At 45.7% G+C, this 23,838-nt stretch overlaps 2 protein-coding genes across 2 annotated transcripts; both read right to left on the bottom strand.

Annotated features, from left to right (window-relative positions):
• Positions 1 to 349: 349 nt before the first annotated feature.
• pum1 (pumilio RNA-binding family member 1) lies at positions 350 to 16,920 on the bottom strand. The gene is given in 25 exon segments (XM_088318315.1): positions 350 to 1,673; positions 2,288 to 2,480; positions 3,227 to 3,348; positions 3,826 to 3,951; positions 4,110 to 4,247; positions 4,767 to 4,901; positions 4,967 to 5,096; positions 5,499 to 5,769; positions 5,848 to 6,090; positions 6,497 to 6,799; positions 7,308 to 7,442; positions 7,577 to 7,715; positions 7,782 to 7,927; positions 7,991 to 8,089; positions 8,160 to 8,253; positions 9,227 to 9,491; positions 9,553 to 9,725; positions 9,873 to 10,066; positions 11,018 to 11,123; positions 12,131 to 12,199; positions 12,686 to 12,808; positions 13,176 to 13,283; positions 13,285 to 13,348; positions 15,036 to 15,189; positions 16,815 to 16,920. Coding segments are annotated over 25 exon segments (3,768 nt in total). The 3' UTR covers positions 350 to 1,541.
• On the bottom strand, positions 16,130 to 23,755 carry nkain1 (sodium/potassium transporting ATPase interacting 1). Its single transcript, XM_088318916.1, has 8 exons — positions 22,225 to 23,755; positions 21,663 to 22,034; positions 19,596 to 19,733; positions 19,431 to 19,511; positions 17,992 to 18,189; positions 17,834 to 17,894; positions 17,157 to 17,238; positions 16,130 to 17,087 (listed from the first exon to the last, which is right to left on the bottom strand). Exons 2-8 carry the CDS (start codon positions 21,714 to 21,716, stop codon positions 17,078 to 17,080), a joined length of 624 nt encoding a protein of 207 aa, XP_088175042.1. The 5' UTR covers positions 21,717 to 22,034; positions 22,225 to 23,755; the 3' UTR covers positions 16,130 to 17,077.
• Positions 23,756 to 23,838: the final 83 nt, after the last annotated feature.

Genomic DNA, 23,838 nt, shown 5'->3' with positions numbered 1-23,838 from the left:
AATGCACACAGTATTCAGCGAACAAAAGTAGTGTCAACGAACTTTGAAGCATCTGCTGAATTTGACCCCGTAGTACACGCGTTATGTCTGGTTTGTGCTCTCTTGTAAATAAGCAAAAATAAGACTCAACTCGAACATATGGCATTGTGATGCAAAACAGACGCTGCATTGTTTTGCCCCATTTTACTCCAATTTCTTTTAATACCAAGAAAGCTCCCGAGTGTCTCAAGCATCTGTGATCGATTACTTATGCCTGAACTCGTCTAGAGTTAAAAAATAATAATAATGGGGCTAATTAAATCCAGGGGAGACAAATCACCTAAGAAACAATGATGCACACATACAAAGGTTTAAATTTTAAACTGTTTTTGGGATTTTCTTTTTGTTTTTCATCCATCTGGTTCAAAATAAAGATCACACAATTGTTTAGAGACAATCTACAACAGGAGTTACGAAAAAAAAATAGTTGCCCAGGCAAGTAAGCATACACAGGTTTGTTAACTATACACATATGGTTACAAGGTGTGCTCGTAGTAGTAAATATACACAAGGCGGCTTTTTTCTTTTTATCTTCACCCCAAAGTATGGCTGCCTTTCTTCTCGCCACCCCAAAAATAAAACCCCAACATATTATGGAAAAGTATGATAGAGCACTTACAGCACGAGGGGAGGAAAAAAATCCTCTGAACAACCCATGTTCACTCCCATCAAAAGTGAAGCGTCTCTATAAAAAGATCTTACAAAAAAAAGCACAAATGAAGTCAGTGGGAGATTTCTTTTTTTAAGTTAAGCAGATAAAACCAAGCATGGTGCGAAGGTTTTCTTTTTTGATACAAGTACTACGCTATATATATAGAAAGGGCTTTTAGGAGGGGGGGAAAAAAAAAAAAGAATGCAAAACTTGATATTACAATTTACAATATACAACAACATGTCACAAAGCAAAAAGTGAGAATATACACTGAAATGCACAGGTTAAGTTCCCCCCATATTTTTTTCTCATTATCATCATACCAAAAAAGGGCGGTAAAGCACTTTTACATTACAAGGGTTTACAAATGTACAATTATACAATCAGAAGTATGCATGGTCACTACTAGGATACATTATAGATACAGTCGACATCAAAAAACTACAAAGTTTTTATATATATATTTATATATATATATATATTTATATGTACTGTATATGCAAAGATTCTACACCAAGTATACATGTTATATTTATAGAAGCAAGACCAGAAAACTCCCATGCTAAATGACATGTAGGCTGGTTAGCTCGAGCGTGTTTGCGTGTGTGTGCACTCGTCTACGATTGGCTGACAAATCAAATAGTCATTGGGAATAGATGTAGGGAGCCAAAAGTTAAATAGGAAAAGAAAAAGAAAAAAAACAACAACAAAAAAAACGGCAGATGTGGAACTAAACCCTCAAATTCAGCAGGCCCGGGCTTAGGCGGGGGAGGGGCTAATGGAAGGGTTGTCATGGAAACTGAAGGACTGGGGGTTCCTTCTTCAAGAGTTACCACCTTATTAAGGAAGCTCACATGATGCCATTGGGCGGTCCGCAAAGCGGTCCCAGGTCCACACCGTTCTTCATGTAGTACTTCTCCAGCTTGGCCAGGATGTGTTTGCCATACGTGTACTTTCGCAGCGTGGAAATGTGCGGCCGGATCTGGGGAAGAAAGGAAAGAACAAAACAAAAAAAATTCAAATACTAATCACATTTGGCGAATTTATAGAAACCATCCATCCATTATCTGTACCGCTTCTCCTCACAAGGGTTGCGGTTTTGCTAAACCCTTTTTTTTCTCTTCTCCAGAGTCAATGTGTATATGTGTGTGTGTGTGTATATATATCTATATATATACACACACACACACACACATATATATATATACATATATATACATATACACATATATATATATACACATATATATATATATACATATACATATATATATATATACACATATACATATATATATATACACACACACACACACACCCTAATTTTCTTTTTAAAAATATTTATAATGTTAAAAAACTTTTTCCTAGGGTGACCGGAACAGCTCAATTAAAAAAAAACAAAAAAACTCTTAACTCCATCTTGAGATGAACCAATTCTGCAAAGTCGCATTAAATAAGAGTCCGGCGGCGCACATCTGCCGCCATTTCAAGTGCCTCAGATGGACGCAAAATAAACTTCAGCTGTTCTAGTAGGCTTTTCCTGCCAAATTTGGAGTCACATCTCCAGCGCCAAGGCCAAACTTTTGACATCCGCACCTTGTGCATGACGATCTTGCGCTGGGTGGGCTCGGCCACGTCGATCATCTTCTGCACCACGTAATTGGCATACTGGTCCTTCATCATGGTGTATAAGGCACTGTGAGGGCCTTCCGTCAGGCTGCACACCTCATCGATCAGCACCGCTCGCTCCGCCCGCGACGCGTGCGTCACGCACTTCTCCACCACGTTACTGGCAGGCAGGAAGAGGAAGAAACAAATAATCATTACTACAATGAAACATGTCACGCTTTTGAGAAAGACAAATATTGTACACTAAAAATCTTCCAAAATCCAATTCATTGCGGTCACAAGATTTATTTTATTTATTTTTTAAACCTATGCACCTTTCACACAGCCTGCCTGAATGTTCCAGCTCATGTTGCTACTCTGAGGAGACAATTTTGTGAAAACTGCAAAATCCAAGAGATAAGCGCTTCATTTATTTTCTTGGGGAATTACATACATCTACATGACAGTATCATTTTACTTTTTAAAATGCAATCTAAGGAAGACTTACCTTTTATTTTTAGTATAAATGCAAAATTCTTTTTCAAACATTTCTTATTACATATTTAAATGTATTCATCATTAAACTATTCTAATAAATGCATTTAAATCTTATACACTCAAAATGTATTTATTTTAAAAAAAAACTATCAATGTTTTTTATTTATTTAGTAAAAGTATATTTTATATTGTATTTAGAAGATATTTTTACATTATTCTTGTAATAATGGTAATTTAATATTAATTTTGAAATACCAGAAAATTTTATTCTATTGTTAATGATAACATCAAGCTCTATTCAGAGCTGGTGACGCCACTCACAAGGCCACGCCCCCTCAAACGTACACATCAAGACACGAACGAATCACGCATGTGAGAGTGAATGTGGCGAATGTTGGCAACTGCGACGTTGCTGTCGTCGTGCGCTACCTGGCGAACTTGTGCTGACTGAGTCCCAGCACGTTCCCTCGGATCTCTGCCACTATCTTGCTCTTATCTTCGGCTCGGCCGTGCTCCAACACGTGCTGGATTACGTAGTTGCCGTACTGGTCCTGAACAATCACACAAACAAGCATTACAATTGTGTTAGATTTGTCATTATAGTTTGTTTTTATGTCATTTTTATTTATTTATTTTTTTTAGTCCATCCGTTTCTATTAGGTTGAGGATTTATTTTATTTTTTAAATGGCGCATTTGTCGAATGCCAGGTAAAAAAGGTGAGTCAGTATTGTGCAACAATACAATTCTCAAACTGTTTGATCTTCCTTCTTTTGTAGCGATGCATGTGCAGCAAAACTAAAATAATACAATTAAAATGAACCCCGAAAGCTCAGTACAGTGCAACGCCTCCAAATGGCAAGAAGGGCTTGAAGGCAAATCCAAATTATTTTTTTTTGGGGGGGGGCCTCAAATGTCGATGGTTAGTATCAACAGCCCTCACGAGTACCCGATACCTCAAAATACGTCTGGGATTGTTCTGATGCGGATACACTTCGAACAACGTGGAATAGTGAAGGTGCGAGCAGACCTGCACGAGTTGCTCGGTGTGCTGATGGAGCTCCTCCAGGATGGGCAGCGTCTGTTCGGGCAAGCAATGCTCCAGGATGCGCTGGATGACTCGGCAGCCGTACGGGTGAGTGGACAAAGCGAACACCTAACGCACAACCACACACACGCATAAATGCATCAAGTGCTTCATTTTAGAATGCAATGCTAATGACAAATTTAGCAAATGAATAGAAGATGACTACCAGGCAAGCTGCTGCGGTTTGCATTGCCGTGTGTGTGTGTGTGCGCATCTGAGGCTCCTACCTGTCCCTTGAAGGCGTCTATGATGAAGTGCAGCGCGTGTGGCTGCACACACTCGATGCACTTCTGCACCACGTGGTTGCCGTTCTGGTCCTTCACACACTTGAGCACGTGGCCGTCCAGCTCGCGCACCATCTCGCTCTGCCGGGAGAGCAAAAAGACAAGAAATCGTTTGCGAGAAATCAAATAGTGCCTGAAAACATTTTTTATTTTATTTTTGACAAGTGTGGCCAACAAATGGCGGCGCGCTTTGAACAGTCGCCTTAGAGCAAACTAGTGAGCTCCAGTCGGGACGAGATGGATACAACACGAACACACCGAGCGGGTCTTGGCACTAAAATGTAATGAGTCACCTTAAATGAAAAAAAGAAGAAAAAAGACAAGACGGTCAAGTTTAAATACACTCACTTGCTACGTTGGCAGCGACAGTTACGGATTCGCTTTGTGAGTCACGTAGCACAAACATTTAAGCCTCATCCTGTTTTGTGGTGAGTTCTAAACTCTACAATAATATTTGAAAAACTTTTCGTCTCAGGATATACAATTAATGGCCCGCCATCGCAGGTTTGCAGACCTGCTATTGTGGATTTTCTTTCTTTTTTGAAACGCAGCCAATAATTTCATTTGTTGTAAATGTGTGTTGCGTGCGGTGGTCCTCACAATGACTTGCTGATCGGACGGGATGAACTCCAACGCCTTCTGGATGACTCTGCAGCCGTACATCTGCAGGGCCAACGACAGGACGTGGCCGCGGATGCGCTCGGCAAGCGCCAGCTTCTGGTCCAGACTGCCAAACTGGAAACAAAAATTACTTCTTCATCTTCCCCTTTGAAAAAATACGAAAGTACTCCGAGGCATACCTCAAAGAACTTCTGGATGACGTAGTTGCCAAAGACATCCACCATGAGCTGGTATGCGGCTTGTAAGATTTCACTGAAGACGAGCTGGCGCTCGGCTGGACTGGCTCGTTCCAATTTTAACTGGATAAACCTGGACAGGATGATCACGACTTAGCTTAGCATGCTGCTAAAACTCAATCCAACATTGGAAGAGGAAAGCGTCCTGTCATGGCTGCTGAGCAATGAGCAGACGGCACGTCAAAATTAAAAAATAAATAAAAAGTCAATTTGGACAATTACGGTTCAGAACAACTTGTGAGCATCAAGCAAACACTTTCTGCTCGTTTTTTCTTCCTCGGTGTCTGCCATACTGAATGTGCGCCATTCTCAAATGGTCAAATGTTCTGCTTGCAATTCAGATCGATGCGAGCAACATGACGCCTCCAAGATATGCAGTCGGCCACGTTGTCCTTTGAGTGAGTTCCAAAGAAAGAGACTCCCAGGGGAAGCTGATCAATGATGAAGCGAAATGCTAATGTCGCTAAGTGCTAACCTGCTACCGTGCTGGTCCTGGCTGAACTCCATGATGTGGCCGGCGATGTCCCGCAGCTGCAGGTTGGGGTAGCGGTTGTTGCGGAAGTCCTCCAGCAGGCGGCTGCGTCCCGACGGCATCACGTCGGACATGCCGTAGCGTAGCCGTGACGACGGGAACAGCTGGCTGCTGGGAGAGAAGAGCGACGAGCCTGAGCTGGCGGCGCTGCGGTACTTGGCCTCTGCGCCCGGGGCGGCCGAGATGAAGCGTCCGCTCCCGTTGGTGAGGCCTCCTGCCAGAGGACAACCGACAGGACCGTGAGTTGTGCCGTGCCCAAAAAGTTGGAGCAGACGGGGAGCTGCCCACCTACCCAAATTGAGGTTGGACGAAGAACTGTGGTTGGAGAGCGAGGGTGGCGGGGTGAGCGAGTGGGACGGGCCCTGGTTGGGCAGCGGCATGCCCACCGGGCCGGGTGAGGGACTGAAGCCTAGCGTGCCGTTGTAGAAGCCGCTGTGGCCGATGGGCGTCAGGCTGGAGGGCGTGCGCTTGTACAGCTCGCTGTTGCCCGTGAGAGAGTCACGCCGAGAACCGCTGCCACCGCTCGAGTTGGCCACTAGAGGGAGGCAACGATAGCCCGGTTAATAAAAGGAGAGCGAAAACGGAAAATAAATAATTCTATAAATGTACACAAAAAGAACATTTGAATGCCCTTCCTTTCATTATCATTTAAATACAAAACTTCTGGGAACAAAAAACAGTGTCATTTTCTGAAATGTAATGAAAAGAATGCTTTGATTTTTTTAAACATTTTTATACTCAACCTTTCCCAACTTTTAGTGAGCCAAATCACAGTTTTTTGTTTTTTTTTAACAAAAGCCTCCCAAAAGTGGATACACTTCAATTGTGTCTATTCTGCCATCTAGAGGAAAAGCACGGAACTGTTCTGCTTATCACGAATAGTTGCTAGCATAGCTGGATAAAACAAAGACATTTTATTTGTGTCATTCAACGGTTGCCACCTGCAGTACCGAAGCCTCCCAACGTGGCCCCCAGCGTGGCGCCAAGAGAGGAGGAGGCTTGCTGGCTGAAGCCCAGCGAGGCCGAACCCGGCCCGGGTTGGCCGGAGCCCTGCGAGAAGAGCGAGGAGCTCTGCGAAGATGAGCTGAGCGAGGACGAGCCGTAAAAGGAGCTGCCGCCCAGCGGGCCGCCGCCAGGCCCCCCCTGCTGCTGGGGCTGCTGGGACGTCATGGCGCGGAAGGGGCCGTTGGCACCGCCGCCCAGGCCGCCGTTGGCGCCGCCCGCCGAAGCCGCCGCAGCAGCAACTAAGGACAAGGAGAGAGCGCAGACATTGACTTGTTTCTCAGAAACATTTCCAAAAGAATTTGAGGAAAATGTTCAAGTTGACAATTGTGGCACTAACGTTAAACTGTTTGAGAGTTTTTTGTAGCAGCATGACACGCGGAGTCCCGCTGAGCCGCCTTAAGCGCCGTTGGCATCAGTCGTACAAACGCACCGTGCAGTTAGCGAGCTAGCTCGTGAGTGAGCAATGGCTAACCCTGAAAATGCATCTTCCTTATGGCTGGTAGGCAGGCGTGGGTGCTCTAGAGTGCCTCGTTGTCACAGCGTGGAAAAGCCCCACGATGTGACGTGCTACTTTTTATGTATCAGCATAAGAAAAACGCTCAGCAATCTGTGGAGAAAACCGTTCCATTTTGATGCCTCACTTTATCGACTTGTCCATGTTGTTGAAATGATTCATTCCTCTTTGTAGTGTGTCAAATTCACAAGACTTAAATGACAAGAAGTTTACGTTGTCATTGCGTCTGTTACCTGCTTGCGCGGCAGAAGGCGAAATGATGACGGACGCCGGGGCCATGAGGCGAACGGGACCACTACGAGCGCCGGTGTTGACCACCAGGGCGCCCGTCTGGTCGTAGTAGGCTGCGGGGGCCAGGACCGGATAACCTGGCAGTAGAAGAAGAAAAATAGGAGCCATGGGGGGGGGGGGGAAACAAACAAACAAACAAAAAAAAAGGCGGTGGTAGCGATGTCAATAAAATGTAGACCGCCACGTTAAACGATCAGTGTGCGAGACCCACCGGGCACTCCTGCGGCGAGTCCCTGCCCGAAGGCGAGGGCCGAGTTGACGGCCGCCGTGGCAACCAGCTGCTCGTTTTGCTGCCCTTGCTGTCCCTGGCTGGGCGTCAAGGGACGCTGGTTGCCTGCCGCACGCATCACCTTGGGTGCAAAAGGAAATGTCAACTGACTTGTCAAGTGGCCGCAAGGAACATTTGCAAGATTGACCTGCTGTTGGTTCTGCTGGCCCTGGCCTGCCGCCTGCTGATTGGCCGAGTTATTGGCGGCGGCCGCCGCCTGTTGTTGGAACAGATTTGCAGGGTACACGCCCCACGGGGTGACGCCGTAGTACTGAGGAGGCATCACCGCCGGCCCTACAAACAATTTGAGAGTCAACAATCTTTGACCACCGTTCGATTTATAGCCATAAAACTTACCGAGAGTCGCCGCCGCCGCGAGTCCCGCCGCGTAGGGGTCCGTACCTGGCGGGGCAGCGCTGATGATGTAAGGGTTGGGCACAAAGGCGGGGGCCAGACCTGCAGAAAACAAGTAGAAAATCATCAGGAACGCAGATGACCATCTTTTCGTCGCGTGTCATTTTGCTACCGATATGCGGCTGCTGTGCTGCCGCCAAGGCGTATTGTTGCTGCTGGGCGGCTGTGAGCTGCTGCACGGCGAGAGCGTTGTTCCTCTGGAAGAGCTGCCGCACATGAGAGAGGGAAGAGGAAAAAAACAAAAAAAAAACATGAGTGCGGCTGGGCAGCATGAAGATAAAATGAAAATGATCCCCTTTGCTGGGAGAATAAGTAAATGACAATGCTGAATTGAGATTTTAGACATGCTACAATAAAAAAGTTAATTGATTTTTCAAAAAGATTGCCTTGACAAAACAAGTTCCAAAAAAAAAACAATAAATGCCGATAATTATTTCCATTGCCAGCGCGTCTGAGGTCAAAACATGACAATAAGATTTCTGATCAGAGCAACATCAATGCTACGTTTCGTTAGCATGCTAGTGTTAGCATTACTGTAGCAGTCGTTCATGAGACAAACTTAACACTTTTTGGTTAAACGCTCACAACTCACGATGGAGAAGAAAAGAAAAAGTAAATTGTATCTTGAAAACTCCTCAAATCTCATTCAATGCCAACCCAAAATCAAACAACGGCCTTTTAATTCCTGCCGTCTGCGCCGCTATTAGATTGTGATGGATGTTAACAGTCAGCACAAATATTGCCGTGTCACCGTATTTAAATTACACGTCTAAAAATGTCATTTTCTGAAAAATGTGGCAGAATAAAAGCTGCACGACCACAATCAAGTTTGTTTTTCGACTAAATATTGACCATTTTGTACATTAAGAAATGTGTAGCAAGCTAAGTTCAAATAAATGAACGCTACCATTCTTCTTAGTAAGTCACAACGTTCCGTAACTAGGGAGCTATTTTTAGAACAGACTCATGTTGTTCTTTGTGCTCACATGTACCTGTTGGCACCATTTCTTTTGTTTGTTTTTTTTTTTTTTGTTTTTTTATGGTGAGGGGGGACACAACAATGCGATTTGTCCTGCTTTCCAACTGCTCCTCTGTGTGTAACTGCTCGTCCCTCCCATCTCTGCTTGCTGGGGGTAAAAAAGAAAAAAGAAAGACTAGGAAGACAATTACTCCACCAACCTGCTGCTGGTTGGTGTAATCAAAAAGTCCCACAGTGGGCGCCGAGTCCATCGGCATCTGCGAGTTGTAGTCAAACTGCAGCGGCTCCATCACCGACTCCATCGGGTCCATGGCGACGCCGCCCTGGTCCACGCCCGCGAAGTCTTCGGGCGGTTTTGGGCCCCCGCCGCCACCAAGAGGCGTCAGACCGTCCACGCCGACGCCCCCCGGACCGCCCAGCAGGTCTCCTTCAGGGCCCGGGGGCTGCATGTTGCCCGGAGGTCGGCTGTGGGCGGGAACGACAAAAGTAGACGCTTTGCGGAAGAAGCCGCTGACGCCAGACATACCCGAAGTCTTTGACGTCGACGTCCAGGCCGTTCTGCACGGGGAGACCGTTGGGGTTGATGACCTCGTTGATAACGTCGGCCTCCACCTCCGCCAGCTCTTTCAACTTTTCCGCCTCAAACGCCGCCTTGGGCTTCTCTCGTTTGTCCTCGACCGCCTCGCCGTCCCGCTGGCCCTGGGACAAAGTTTGAGAAATGGACTTGGAAAAACGCTCCGATAATGGACGACAAAACCCGATCCTTTTTTTGTCCGGCCTGAGCGTGCAGTAGACTGACATTTAAACGCAATGCAGTGCAGATTTTAGGCAAGAACTAAAACTCACGTAAGGTCCTTTCCGCAGGCAGGAGTCCAGTTTGTCGGCGGGCGAGGAGGACAGCACGTACTCCACCATGCTGACGCCCAGCCCGCCGCTCTCAGATCGCGGCGACATGACGGAGCTCACACCCACTTCAACGCCGCCGTGGAAGCCCTGACCGGGTCGGCGGGAAACCATGATTGGCTGCGACACAGAATGGTCTGCAAGAAAACGGGACGGACGCCAGGAAATTGCCGTCACTTTGTTCGAATCAAGTCAAGCAAACATTCATTTCCACCACATTCGCTTCAAATTACAGCTTTTATTTTACCAAATACAATTTGGAGGTCGTCAGTAGTAACACACATTTGCACTTAGGATGACGACACCTGCATTTACTTTCGCTCATCGCCGTCACTTTGTTTAATAAGCCAAGCGCATATCGATGATGATTCTCTCCGTTTGAGACTCTTTCGAAAAGACGCCGGCTCCATTTACGTTGTTGTGAAGACAACATTTCCATTCGCTGCATTCGGACTTTCCTTCGAGGTCGCGGCACCGATCACATCCTCTCCAATCACTTTACGCTCCGAAAAACAACGCATCAAAGACAAAACTTTTGCTTTCCTGAACCAAGCGCCGACGACTTGACTCGGAGTGCATCGTTTCAGCAAATGACGCCGCAGTACGATGGTTGTAAAAAAACAAAACATCTACGATTGTGCTGCTCAATCTGTCGAAGAACATTGTGATTGTCTGAAATTTGTTACTTTGCAGCAAAAATTAAGTACAGCAAAGACGGATTCTATTCTATTCTATTCCATGAGCTGATGTTGCGACAACATGAACTTGCCTGACGGCAATCAGCAGTAAATTCAAATGTCAAGTTTGTATCTCCTTGGTAGGAAAGTTATGAGAGGGGGAAAACAAAAAGAAAATGAGAAGGACGCCAATAAAGGGAGTCAGCATGCAAGTGAGGTCCTGGACCGTCCCGAAATTGCTGCACATGAAGTAACACGCCACAAACCTAAAATGTCATCTGATGCTTGTGCGTGAAAACATCCAGCATTGGCGGTGTCAAAAATACACTTGAAACAAAGCAAGCGTGCGATTCAGTTGAGTGGCGTCGCAACATTCCTGAGAAGAAAAGATCCAAATGTCCAACGAGCTACCTGAGGCCCCCCAGGCGCTGTCCCTCCACTGGTCCAGAAAGATTCCCTTTGGGCCATCCTTCCCAGACTCGTCCGTCTCCCAGAACTTCTTGCCGGTGAGCAGCTGCTGCAGGGAAACAAAGCCGGGGAGGGAGGAAACGGTTACATTTGACCTTCGACAGCATGCAGACAAGAGGAGGGGGGAGTAATAAAAATAAATCCATCCATTGTGGGCTGGATTGATTGGTTCAAATTGCAATTAGGATTATTTGGTCTCAAGTGGTACAGTTGGATTAAGCATCTGAGATGCGAGAAAAAATAAATGCACATAATCACCAAGAAATAGTAAACACACTAATGATAATCATAACAAAAAAATAATAGTAAGTTTGAAAATTTGGATTTCTGTTTCAGAAATGGAAAAAATGTTTAATTGTTTCATCCCAATGTGCCAGTGTACCTAATAATGTGCAAAAAAGACCAAAAGCAACAAAAATACTGTCGGAAAAATAGGAGCTACAAAAAAGTTTTTTTGAACAACAGATTGTAAAATTTGTTGAGAAAAATGCATAAAAATGTGAATCTAAAACACTCATATTTGACAAAAGTATGAATAAGTAGTACAAAGCAGACAAGATAATACCAAAAGTAGCAGGAAGTTGTCTGAAAAAAATATTGGCCAAAAGAGAGAAAAAAAATACAAAAATATTAGATGGTACAAAATTAGACAAAAAAATAATAATTTACAAATATTAAACATAAGTAGTATAAATCAAAAATACCAAAATCTTAGAAAGTAGTACAAAATTATTGAACAAATATTGACCATGCCCCCTAAAAAATACAGAAATATTCAAAATGTGATTTTTTTTTTTTTTTTTTATAAATCAAGTTGAGCTAAAACTGCTGGACGGCTTGTCACCTTTCATGCAATCTCGTTATTCTGGTAAAACAAAGGCCGCGTCCGCACGTCCCTTTTCAACTTTCCACCCATTTCAATCAGGCTGGATTTCCTGTTCGGCAACTCTGCGGTTAGTCAGATTTGGCCAATGCGCTACTTCGAAACAAGCCATGCCGCTGCGCGTCAACTTTGGCCTTCAAAGCAAAGAAGCTCGTTTCCACTGCGGATCTCACCTCGCCCATGGCGCGTCCCTCCAACGCCAACGCTTGGAAGTCGTGGTTCAACTCGTCCATGGAGCGCACCTGAAGACAAAAACACACAGATCAGAACAAAAAAATAAATAATTTCCTTTTCCGCACAAGTAATTATGGCTACGACTTGTGACACAGACGCACGACGACGACATTGTGGTGACACCACAACTGAGTCTTCTTTAACACTAATTGCCTTCATAATAAAAAGAATTAACTAAAGAGAAAAAACCCATCTCTCCTCAATGTCTGTCCGTGAAGTGACGTCATGTTTTATTTCTATTTTTATAACACAGACAACATTGCGAGCGACCACAAGGCAGCCTCGAGCAGAACACGTCGTCTGTAAACGTAGCTTAAAAACAACCACCGTGGCATACAAAGTAAAAAAAAAATAAAAAAGAAAATAAAATAAATCAATCACTCACAAAGTAACAAAGACAGTGAAAAGTGTTTTTTAACAAAACAAACATTTTTTAGACAATGAAAATTCTGAACAATTCAACGTGTTGCGAAGGCCACGAGCCTCGCAAGTACCTGGCAGTCGTGGATGTTGTCCCCGGCGGGCCAGCGGTGTTTGCCGGGCTGCTCGCCGTGCTGCCGCTGGAAGAAGTAGTCCACCATGGCGTCATCCTGGGAACGTCCGGCACCCGCCACACCCTGAACAGACAAAATGGCAGACGTCAACGCGGGTCACCAACAGTGAACATGCGCCACATCGTGCTTCTTAGTCGCTCCACGCTACTCCTCACCATCGCCACGAGTTTTGAGCCATTGTCTTTTTAGATGATGCAAGTACCAATTGAGAGGAGTGTTTAACAATTGCATATTTTCAAGTTAAAGCCGTGTCACACAGCCCTCTCTTTTGTTTGATGTCAGTTTCACAGTAAACGTCAACTTGGAGTGACAATTCAACAGCTTAACAAGCTCACTTTGCCAACTGAATCTGTTTTCAGGAGTTTAAAATCTTCAAAATCAATTTATTTGCTCGCCATATTCTGGCTTCTCTTTGCACGGTGTTCGTTACCTGCGCGCTGGGCGGCGCGGCCTGAGGCGGTTGTCCGGCGGGAGGGGCGTGTCCTCCGCTGCTCAGCACCACGGGCATGCTGCTGAGAGACCAACTTCGACGAGGGGGGGCTCAAGGAATCCTGCCAGAGTCCTGATTTCCTCTTCAGCACACACTGCTCATTCCACCACAGCCTGGGGGGAGGGGGGGATGGGGTTCAACCAAAGACAAACAAAAAAAAAGCGTTGAAAATAATAAACATTAGACACACGACCAAAAATAGAAATTGCGTGAACATGTAAAAAAGGTAAAATATTGGAAAGTATTTTTTTAAGTAAAATAATATACTAAAACAAAGCAGACATAACAAACAGTATAAAAATAAGAAAAAATGTATTTCAATAAAGATACATAATGGGAAATTTTTTTTTTTTTTAAATACAAGTATGAAAATTGAGAGAATATATATATATATAATATGCAAAATATAAAAAAAATGATAAATATATATAATAAAACGACTTTCTCCATTTGTTGATGATTGATGGGCACATGACAGAAAAAATGTACTCAGTCACTGCAAAATGCATTCATCAACAATCTGTGCACAGGCGGACTTCAAACAAAAGCAATTTAGACTAACAGGCTCAACCTCCGTTAATAATCGACTCAGTTCTTTCGGTCTCATAAAATGTGCTGAGGTCATTTATTTCTCAAGCGTCTTCAGACATTCTCAAAGTATTTCATTACGAGCACTCACCTGCACAATCCGATTGCAGCCAAAACAAAATGTCTGCCTTGACAATGACAACAATGCTCACTTTCTCGTGTGATGCTTTGCAGCTTGACAGACGATGCTGAGCAGGTTCCAAAAAAAATGCATCCCGCACGGGCCTTACCTGATCCCCTTTAATCTCTTGGGGGGGGGGGGTCACCAGGTTCATATTAAAAGGCACTCAGCCATGTTCCATTTCATTAGCATGTTAGCTTTATTCACACATACACGCCCCCTTTGAACAAAAGACAGAAATTTTGATTTGAAAAAATGGCCAAACACGACAAAAAATGTTAAAAATCAGCCCCCAAAAGATGCTTTGATACAAGTGTCAGCTGTTTTAACGGCTACGACAAGGCAAACAAACACCCGGAAATTCACAAGACTCGGATCGGCTCATTCGCCGACGTGACATGCTAGCGGCACCTGGAAACAAGCGACGATTCCCGGGTTGAACGCCACCAAGAACCGGGTGGCATAGCGGTGGTCCGTCCGTCTCACGAACCCGCCACCGGCTACGTTGACGGGGCGTGACGATACAGGTTAGCTTCCCCGGGTACTCACGTTTGGCTTTCCCCTTCCACGGCGGACATGACACAACAAAAGCTGCCCAGCACAAAGCGCACCGACAGCCCCAATCAACCACCGAGGCTTCACTTGAACGTGTCCGGTTTGTGGACTCACGGCAGAAACGGATCCACTCGCTCGCTCGCTCGGTGTCTCGCAACAATAACACGGCCTGCCCCCTCCTCCGACGCAACACCGCTTTCAGCCCCGGGTGAACCGGTGACCAAACATGGGCGCCCAATTGTCTTTTGTAACAAGCGGCGGCGGTGTTGCCACAAACGGCCGGACGGCCAGGCTGTCTTGCCTTTGTGCCGAACCTCCCGCGACCGGACAGGTACTTGTGACGCGGGTGCTAACAAAGGCCCGCGAGCTGTCTGGAGCGGAAGACCCACACAACAGGAGGAAAGAGGGGGGGGCAGTAAGATCACCGTCTCACAAAAAAGAAAAAAACCTCCTTTAGCCCCGTCGACAATATCTGCACCGGTGCGTGGCAAAGCGGCGTGCTGAGGTATCGCGCGCGGTCAGCGGGCAGTACTCACCGGTGGAGAGGGTGGATGGAGACGGATTTGGGCCCCAGCTTCTCTCTGATGACCCAGGAGTTCACTCCGACAACATGGCGGCTCGGTGGAGGAGTAGGCGCGGGCGCGGGCGCGGGCGCGGGCGCGAGCTCGAACGCGAGAGCGAGCGTGAGCGCTGCATGATGGGAAAGGACGGGAGGGCCGGGGGAGAGCGTGCGGTTTATTGCGCCAACCCGCGCGGGGGGGCTGAACCGGGCCGCATCAGGCCGGCTCCTTTGTTAAGCCGAGCTGGCTGACTGCTCTTGTGGACCTCATTCACGACGTTTGGCGATGGACAATATTGGACATTCATTGCGGTGCCGGGAAAGACAAAATGTTTTGTCGATCACTCCACACTGAGGGTCACACGTGATGTCATTTAATGAAAAAAAACTGTATATAAATTGTCATGTGTGGTGGGAAGGGCTGTCCCCAATGTAACCAGGTAACTGGCAACCATAGCAACGCGCTGCGGCCAGAAACACGGAACTTCACGCAGGATGGGGGGAAAAAAAAGCCTCCTCCCGGTCACTTGGAGCTAAACGATTGGCTCTCCCCGTCCGGTGCCGGTTCCCGTGATTAAGCGAAGGCTTCTGCAAAACGTGTGGGGGTGAGCTAATGCAGACGGACTGTCGCCATGGTAACAGCGTACTGTTCCTATTGAATACGTATTTTTGGCATAAACATGACTTAAGTCATTTTTTTTTGTTATTTATTTCCTACATTAGTTTGACTATAATTCTTGTGGCTCATCAAGTAGTTTTCCCCCCACTTCAGGGTGGATCAAGAATCTGTCTACTCTTTTTAAACTTCTTCAAGGACGGTAGAAAAGATGGAAAGTGCTTTCCATGTCAAGACATCCAAAAATGATGGCCTTGATATCCTAATGTCAAAGCTGAACCCAATTAACGCTGTCTCAAAACCTCATTTGGAAGCATTTTGTAACCTTACATTGAAAACCTTAACACTTACCCTGAAAGTGTATTCGGTAAACCTTAAGACGATAACGTCAAACATTTGCGAAAGCTTCTATTGAAATGTGAAACTGAATTCAGTGAGGACACCATTCTTGTTTTTCATGTAGAAAGAATGTTTTTATTATTTCAAACTGTACCGTGCACCTTTCCGTCATCAAAGTCTTCACCTCATACCTGTCCTCCCGTCTCCCGTTTGACCGCCAAAAAGTGTGAGAGCGTGTTGACATTTTTGGGAGTGAGAAGACCAACGAGAGACACAAGTATGAAGAAAAAAATGTACACAACCTAATGCAAGCCCCTCTGGGTTTTTTTTCTTTCCCCTCATCAAAATCGCTCATTGCCTAGTTATTTATATGCACATAAGCCCCCCCCCCCACAGACACCCTAATGCCTGATCCCAAAGCCGTCTGCACTACCAATTCACCTGATTGGAAGCAAATTCGCCATGGGTATACTAGTCAGATGGACGACAGTCAATTGTGGAACTCGTGAGTTTTTTTCCCCCACAGCGTCTGCTTGGGGGGCCACCACTAAGTTTGATGATTTTTATGCGGGCCGCAGGTGGCTTTGGGAGCCAAAATTTTAAGACTGCGCTAGTTTGACATCAACACATTCTAAAATGACAACGAGCCGTGCCTTTCTCTTTTCTTTTTTTAAATTATGTGACCCTCCCTCCCATGACAACAATCGTGTGAAGTGCAAAGCACTGGTCAATCCTGTGACACACACAAACAGACAGACACACACGCACACACACACACACAGACTGTAGTACACTACACACATTTGTGTTGATAGCTGGTAAAGACGCACGGGTGCGTGTCTGTGGCGAGTGGACTCTCCTTCTTCTGTTCATCCCGTCTGGCCATCCTTCCGACATGCTGGTTCATCCCTGAGCTTGATACATTCCATTCAGGGATGGTAATCTTCACTCTCTCGCACTCACGCTCACACTCACACGCCTTCTCCAAGGCAGGAGGAAACAAGTCCGCTGTTTGGGTCCGTCCGCAGTGGCACTGTTCAGCCTGAAGGTGGCGCAAGCGTCTCTTAGCCAGCCCTGCGGCGCAGAGAGGACATGTTAGGACTGAAAAGAAAGAGAGGATGTTCAGCAAGCAGTCTGACTTACGTGTAGAGCGGCTGCAGCTGGAGGTGCGAGGACTTCTGTGGAGGCTGGTAGCCGTACGAGTCGAAACCGCCGATGAAGTCGACTTGGCGAGAGGAGGAGATTGCGTGATTTCAACCAAATGGTCAGAGATGTATGTGCAAAAAACAATGAACATGACATGGTGATTAAAAAAAATTGTGGCCACAATGTAGGCCGAACATGTGCAAAGGCGGTCCACTCGTGAGACTCGAGTCAGACTTAAGTCACCCACAAATAGAACGCTGCTTCTCATGAAACACGACAATATTTTAGTTTTGAGTGAAGGTGCGCTCTATTTTCTTATCCAGACGTCCAAGTAGTTCACAGGAATTTTACGAAACCCACAACCTTGTATTTTGTGCGCATGTTTTAGTCAATCGACTGGAACTTAAATGTAGTTTGTTTTTCTGAGGTGCTGCAGGATTGGAATTTGAAGGGTGAAAAAAAACTTTTGGCCTTGTTGAGTGTCAACACAGTATGACGTGACAACCACGCGTGAGCCCTAATCCAGCCTTTTCGACGTCTGCCTCCTCCAACACACCCGATTCAAACGATCAGATCATCAGCAAGCTTGGCAGAAGCCTGATAACGACCCTGATCACTTGATTCAGGTGAGACGGAAAAAAGTTTCAATAGGAGATGACGGTGAAAACACTCACAGCTGTCCTCGTCGTCCTGGAAGACTTTGCTCACGTAGCAGGCGTACACAAACCCAAAAAGCTGTTTTCAAAGACAAGAGAGTGGCATGTTACAACAAACACACAACGTCGTCGTGTGCGCTGTTCGGAGAGCGAGCGTGACTGTGTTGTCTACTCACGGCCAAAAGGACCTGGATGGCCGAGCTCAGCACTTCGATGTACTGATAGTCCAAGAGGCAGCCGGAGACGGTGATGACGTGGTGGTCGTCGGGGGCCAAGTGCGAGTCCAACACGGGCGTCACCAAGCAACCGGGACCGTGCTCCATCCACCAGGAACGGTGCAAGGACGTGTTGAACGTCATGACAAAGTCTCGATCCTACACGTATTCACACGCAACAAAATTGTTTCCAATGTTGCATTGCAGGTCGTTTTGAATTCATTTTTAGAGCACAATTTATTTGTTGTGATTATTTTTAAAAATGCTTCGTTTTCTTTTGGTTTTTTCAGATTTAGTATTAGTTTGAGTTATTTTAATGTATGGGCTATTTGTTCAGTGCAAGGTTGAGGAAAAAATAAATAAATAAAATCTCACAACATCTGTTTCACTGACTGTCGCAAGATTGGTGGACATGTAATAAGACAGGTCCACAAGGACACGTACCCAAAATTGAACAGGAAGTCGCCATTTTGCTTTGAAGCAGCCAATTTTGGGCAATTAGTTTCTCCCAAAATGTCCGCCTTCTGTGTGATGAGAATTTCATCGTGCAATCAATTCCTCCCTCAAGAGAATTTAGCACTTTTGCTATTGCGCCTTTTCCAGAATTGACTTTTTCTTCTGAACTCGTAATGGCTACAGCGGCATTTGGCTCAGGCTTGAGAGCGCCCTTTGTTGACTTGGCTGTTGTGGGTTGTTTTTTTTTTAAATCAATAATTTTCAGATTTACTGAATAGAATTCCAGTCAATTGTTTAAAAAATAAAATTAAAGGTCACAACAAAGTGATCATTATCACAGCTCTAACGTAACAAACTGCTCTCTTTTGCCGTCGTGGAACATCATCGTCACGTTCATATAAATATTATGAAGAGCACTTTGTTGAGGACACCTCAGCGGGATCTTTCTGATGTAATGGCGTGCAAAACGCTGTAATTGTTACATTGTCAGCTAATGAGAAAGGACTTCAATTTAACTTGCTCGGCTTTGTGGTGGTCTTGAAAACAGCACATGATGGGGAAAAAAAATGGGAAAACGCGTGAGGGATGTGCCCTGAGGGTGTGCGGAGGGAGGGCGACTTTGCGGCTGCTGGAATATACTCCACTACGTGCAAAACCACTTGGAGAGAGGAAAAGAAGGGCGGGGGCGGGGGGGGGGGGGGGGGGTTTCCTCTGCTCTCTCTTTGCAGTGTGAGATCACCCAAAAAAATGAAAAAAAAAACAAAACATTAAAAGTAGAGTAGATCTGACCTGGATTCAACATGAGTTTAATAGCATGCACCTCGGAAATGTATTTCAAACCAATCGCACCTGGAATCAACTGGATTTGAATTCCATTTAGTAGTGCATAGTATGCACGTATCGAGTGGTCTAATCAGCAAGAGAGTGACGGCTGCAGAACTGACCTGAGACAGGTTGCCCACCTCCAGGTAGAAGCAGATGATGAAGGAGTTCCAGCCTACCCACAGCACCAGCCACACTGCATACTAGACGCACACACGCACGCACACACCAAGCTTGCCTCAAAAGCGGCTATTTTTAGAAAGCCAAATTGTCAGGCGTGTACTCACAAAGATGAGGTATCTGAAGCGGAACTGCACGGTGCCGAACATGCCCAGGATGACGGCCATGATGTGCAGGAAGTTGGCCAGGATTGGCGCCCACTGGTAGCCCAGGAAATCAAACACCTGCCTCTGAAGGGCGGCCACCTGGGAATCGGAACGGGACCGACGAGTCCCGTTAGAGCATTGTGGCGATATGCATCACGTACACTGCTGCAGCTGTAGCCATGGTAACTGCCTGGAGCCCAGTAACCCCTCCCCCGACCCCCCCCAAAAAAACTAATGAGGATGTACGGTCCGCAATCCCAACAATGGCCTCCACTACACGCACACACTCAATGCCATCATCACGGTGGGCTCGTGTTACACACTTATTACATTCGGACAACACAAAAAAAGTCTTCTATTTTTAGACGCAAGGAGCTGCTAACTTTAACTCCAGAATGAAGACCAGATGGCAAATGGGGGCCCTCTGGAGCATGTTTGAGGGCAAAGAACTCCCCCACACTCCAATCTCCTGACACACACACACACACACACACACACAAGCCAAGCAGCTGCAATTCAAAGCAGTGACTGTACTGGACAAAAATGTCTGATTAACCCGCATGTAGCACGCTGCTTTAATTATTCCCCCAAGCAGCACACAGTGCCTAACATTGATGTGAGGCGTTCAAGGAAGCTCAGGCTTTATCCATCTGGAACCGCCCTCCTCCGTACAGTATACAGTATTGTACTGTAGTGTATATCAGCCAATATGTCATTTATGAAAGAAAAGTGCTCCCAGAAGCCGTAACTGTGCCGGGTTCGCTGCTTTCAGGCTGCAGCAATTTGTCTCGTTATCAATCTTTGGAGAGCGCAAGATATCGTGTATGTCATCTCCTTGATTTATTTGCCTTGCTCTACTAGTAAAGGTGCCGCCCTGCATAAATCATGTTGATGTCGTTATCACCGCAAGAAACAACATTTCCACAGTACTAAAGATAATCAGCAAAACATCCGCAAAAGAAAGAAAGTTTACAATAGTAAAACGTTCATAAATTCAGTAGTTGACACATCCATGTAACTTGCAATAAGGATTTCCCTGTTTACATTGCTTATGTATTTGCATTCTGGATTAGATCCAGATTTGTTGCAATTTGAAGTTCCATTTGACAGAATGCATGCACACAGCACCTTTCGCTCATATCCAGATTAAATCTGATGAAGTTTGCTAGATTCAGATTTCCTTCAAATCAAATGAGATCTGGATTTCACAGATCACAAGCGGCATACATAATGAGCAGCATTCCCTTCACATTTGAATTCGATGAGGTGAACATTACACCTTAATGTGAAGTTCAAATTCCTTCATACAGCATATTTGATACAAACTACAGTGATCTGGATTAAACACAAACAAAGCACATTATGGTAACTGGTTCAGATCTGGAATAAGCTTGGTAAACATACATAATATCACAACGAACAGTGGATTCGATTTGGATTTAACTTGGTTAACATTGGAGCTTGATGATTCCTACCATCAAAACAAAATATGTATTTCACATTTCATTCTAAGTGGATCCAGTCTAGATTGAATTTGGCTGGACATTGGTTTTAAAGCATATACACAGTAAATTTGATTCAAACTAAAGCTGATCTTCATTAAACTTGACTAGATTTTATCGACTGAATAAACAAGACATTTTCTGGAAACTGGGTTGGCTCTAGATTTAATTTGGAAAATAAGAGATCTTGGCTATCAAGACTCAATTCCAATTTAACATTCCATTCACACTTGATCCGATGTGGATTAAATTGGGTCAAAATGGCCTCTTGATCAAGAGTCAAGACCGAATAAGAATTTTCACATCTCGTCAACCCGAATCCAATCTTGATTGCACTTGGTTTAGCATTCATTTGACAGTTTAATCATGGCAGATTTCATTCCAGAAAGAGTCAATCTGCAATAAATGTGACATTTCCTACAACCAGAGTTGGGCTCGGCTCTGGATAAGAACCAGAATTGCACTAGACGCAATAAACACTCGAAGGAGGATTTGTGTGCGTGTAGTTGCGTTGTTGTGCACTCACCAGCTGCAAGGAGCATATGACCAGCAGCGTGCATCTTCCGTCGCACTTCCCCATCTTGGAGGGCTCAGCACGCGGTTTGGGGCCGCGCAAGCTCCGGGGGAAGGACGACTCCCCGCTCAGATCCAGACTTGCTTGGCGGTGTCAGCTCACACCATTCCTGGGGAGGCCCTCCCTGCCACCTCCTCACTCCGAGGATCGGCTCGGTTCGTCTCGACCGGTGCTTGGCCTCACAGCGGGTGTTCCATTCTAAGCGCAAATGTTCAAATTATTGTCCTCTTCTTCCTGCGGGTCGGACGAAGACTTCGTGCCGGCACCGCTGCGGTCAGACCACCAGCGACTAGCGAATCACCTCGGCCACACCTTCCGGAGGGTCTGAATGGAGGGGGGGAAGGGGGGCACACACAAAGGCACAAAGAGAGGCGGAAAAGTGATGGGCCCCAGGCTGCAGACACAAATGAGCATCATATGATAGCGGGATCACGAGCCCGCAGCGTTGCTTCGGTGGCTTCGGTCCGCCCGCTCGGCCGGCAACGGACGCACAAAGCAGTCCGTTGTGACTCACCACGTTCGGTTGAACAACAATCGCAGCCCCCCCGACCCCCCCTGGGAGGCTCCTTCGCGCGCCGCCTTCTGCTCCGGTCGCCCTGCAACAAAATCGGCAAGGCTCCGTTTTGGGGGAAAAAATGACGGGTTGCCTCGCTTCGTCTCCCCTCGCCGTCTTTTGTCAACAATCGGCGTGCGCGGGAGGAGTGAAAGAGGCGGGCGGGCGGGAGAGAGGAGAGGTGGAGGGGGGTCTTGGGGGCTGGCCGTGGCGGCGACCCCCCTCGAGGAGGAGCTGCGTGGATCCTGAAAGGAAGGCGGTTGGATGAAAAGAGGAGCAACAAAAGAACATCAGCGTGCAGGAGCTGATGCACGCACGACCAGCAGCAGGGATGGATGGAGGGAGGCCCGGGGAGGGGCCACTTCCTGTGACGTCATCATTAGCTCACCATCCATTTTCGGTCGTTTTATGCAAATATAAAAATCATACGTAAAAGAAAGAATACTCTGAATTCGACATGGAACTGCATTTACATTACCTCCAAATCAGATCCAGATGAATTTTGGATTGAAGCTCATTCAAAACTGGACTCAATTTACAGACCACAAAGAAATTGTTGTAACAAAGTTGTCCTCCAACGGGAAGACATCCTCGGCAGAGGTCGGAATTAAGTAAAAACTTCCTTAGTAGTACATGCGAATGGAATGTACGACATCTTCCAGATCGAAGTAGCCATCTAGTTAGAAACTCTTCTACACACAAAGATTAAAAAAAAAAATTACAAAGTTGCACGCTTGTTAAATTACACAGCTGCATTTGACGCACACGCGTGAGGACAAAAGATTCAAACGAAAGCAGAGCGGTCGGGATCTGCTTTCCAGTTCCTCAATCAGTTGTTGGCAGTAGACGCTGTCTGTCATTTCTGGCTAGTTTGGGTTTCTATTTTGAAACAATTTTTTTTTTTTTTTGCCAGCAGCTGCATCAAATATTGCCCGTCTTATTTTCTTTCATCTTTCGGAGCGGTTTGCTGCTTGCTTGGCAAAAAGTGGGCAAGCCAGGACGTCAATGCTTTTACTTTTGGATGATTTCGTCATTTACAGATTATGTGGCGTTCAATTTGGCACAGACGGCAGTTTGAGGAAGTGGACGTTTCAATTCAACGAGATCAGAACTGGAGTAAAGTTTACATTTCAAGTTACAGGTTGCAGATGACACTCAAATTGGACCGCGTGAATTCAATTCGGTAAACAACATAACACTTTATGGCATAAACAAAACATTCTGATTGAACTTAGTTTGACAATTTATTTTATCAATTGATTTTAATTCTGCAAACATTAAATTGAACGCAAACTGGATCATATCCGGATTAAATGTAGCAAGAGAAATCACGCAAAAAGTTTCATTCCAAGGCAACCAGATGTGGACTAGACAGTTTGCAGGCTGCATAAACACAATAAGTTGCCCACAAACTGGATCCGATCTGACTTTAACTTCTCTTTACGTTTGTTTGGTTGCTTGAGAAGTACTTAGAAAAATGAATACTGTGAGGCCTTGAACAAATTATTCCTCATACCGGCTATAACGCAGCGAAACTCAACATGCAAACAAACTTGCAGGAGCCTTTTTCAAGTT

This window comes from Idiotropiscis lumnitzeri, chromosome 16 (assembly GCF_059441095.1).
Source record: "Idiotropiscis lumnitzeri isolate Australia: NSW breed Sydney's pygmy pipehorse chromosome 16, RoL_Ilum_1.0, whole genome shotgun sequence".
Classification (NCBI taxonomy): domain Eukaryota; kingdom Metazoa; phylum Chordata; class Actinopteri; order Syngnathiformes; family Syngnathidae; genus Idiotropiscis; species Idiotropiscis lumnitzeri.
The sequence above is the reverse complement of the archived record's forward strand: the minus strand, read 5'-3'. Positions and strand labels throughout refer to the sequence as shown.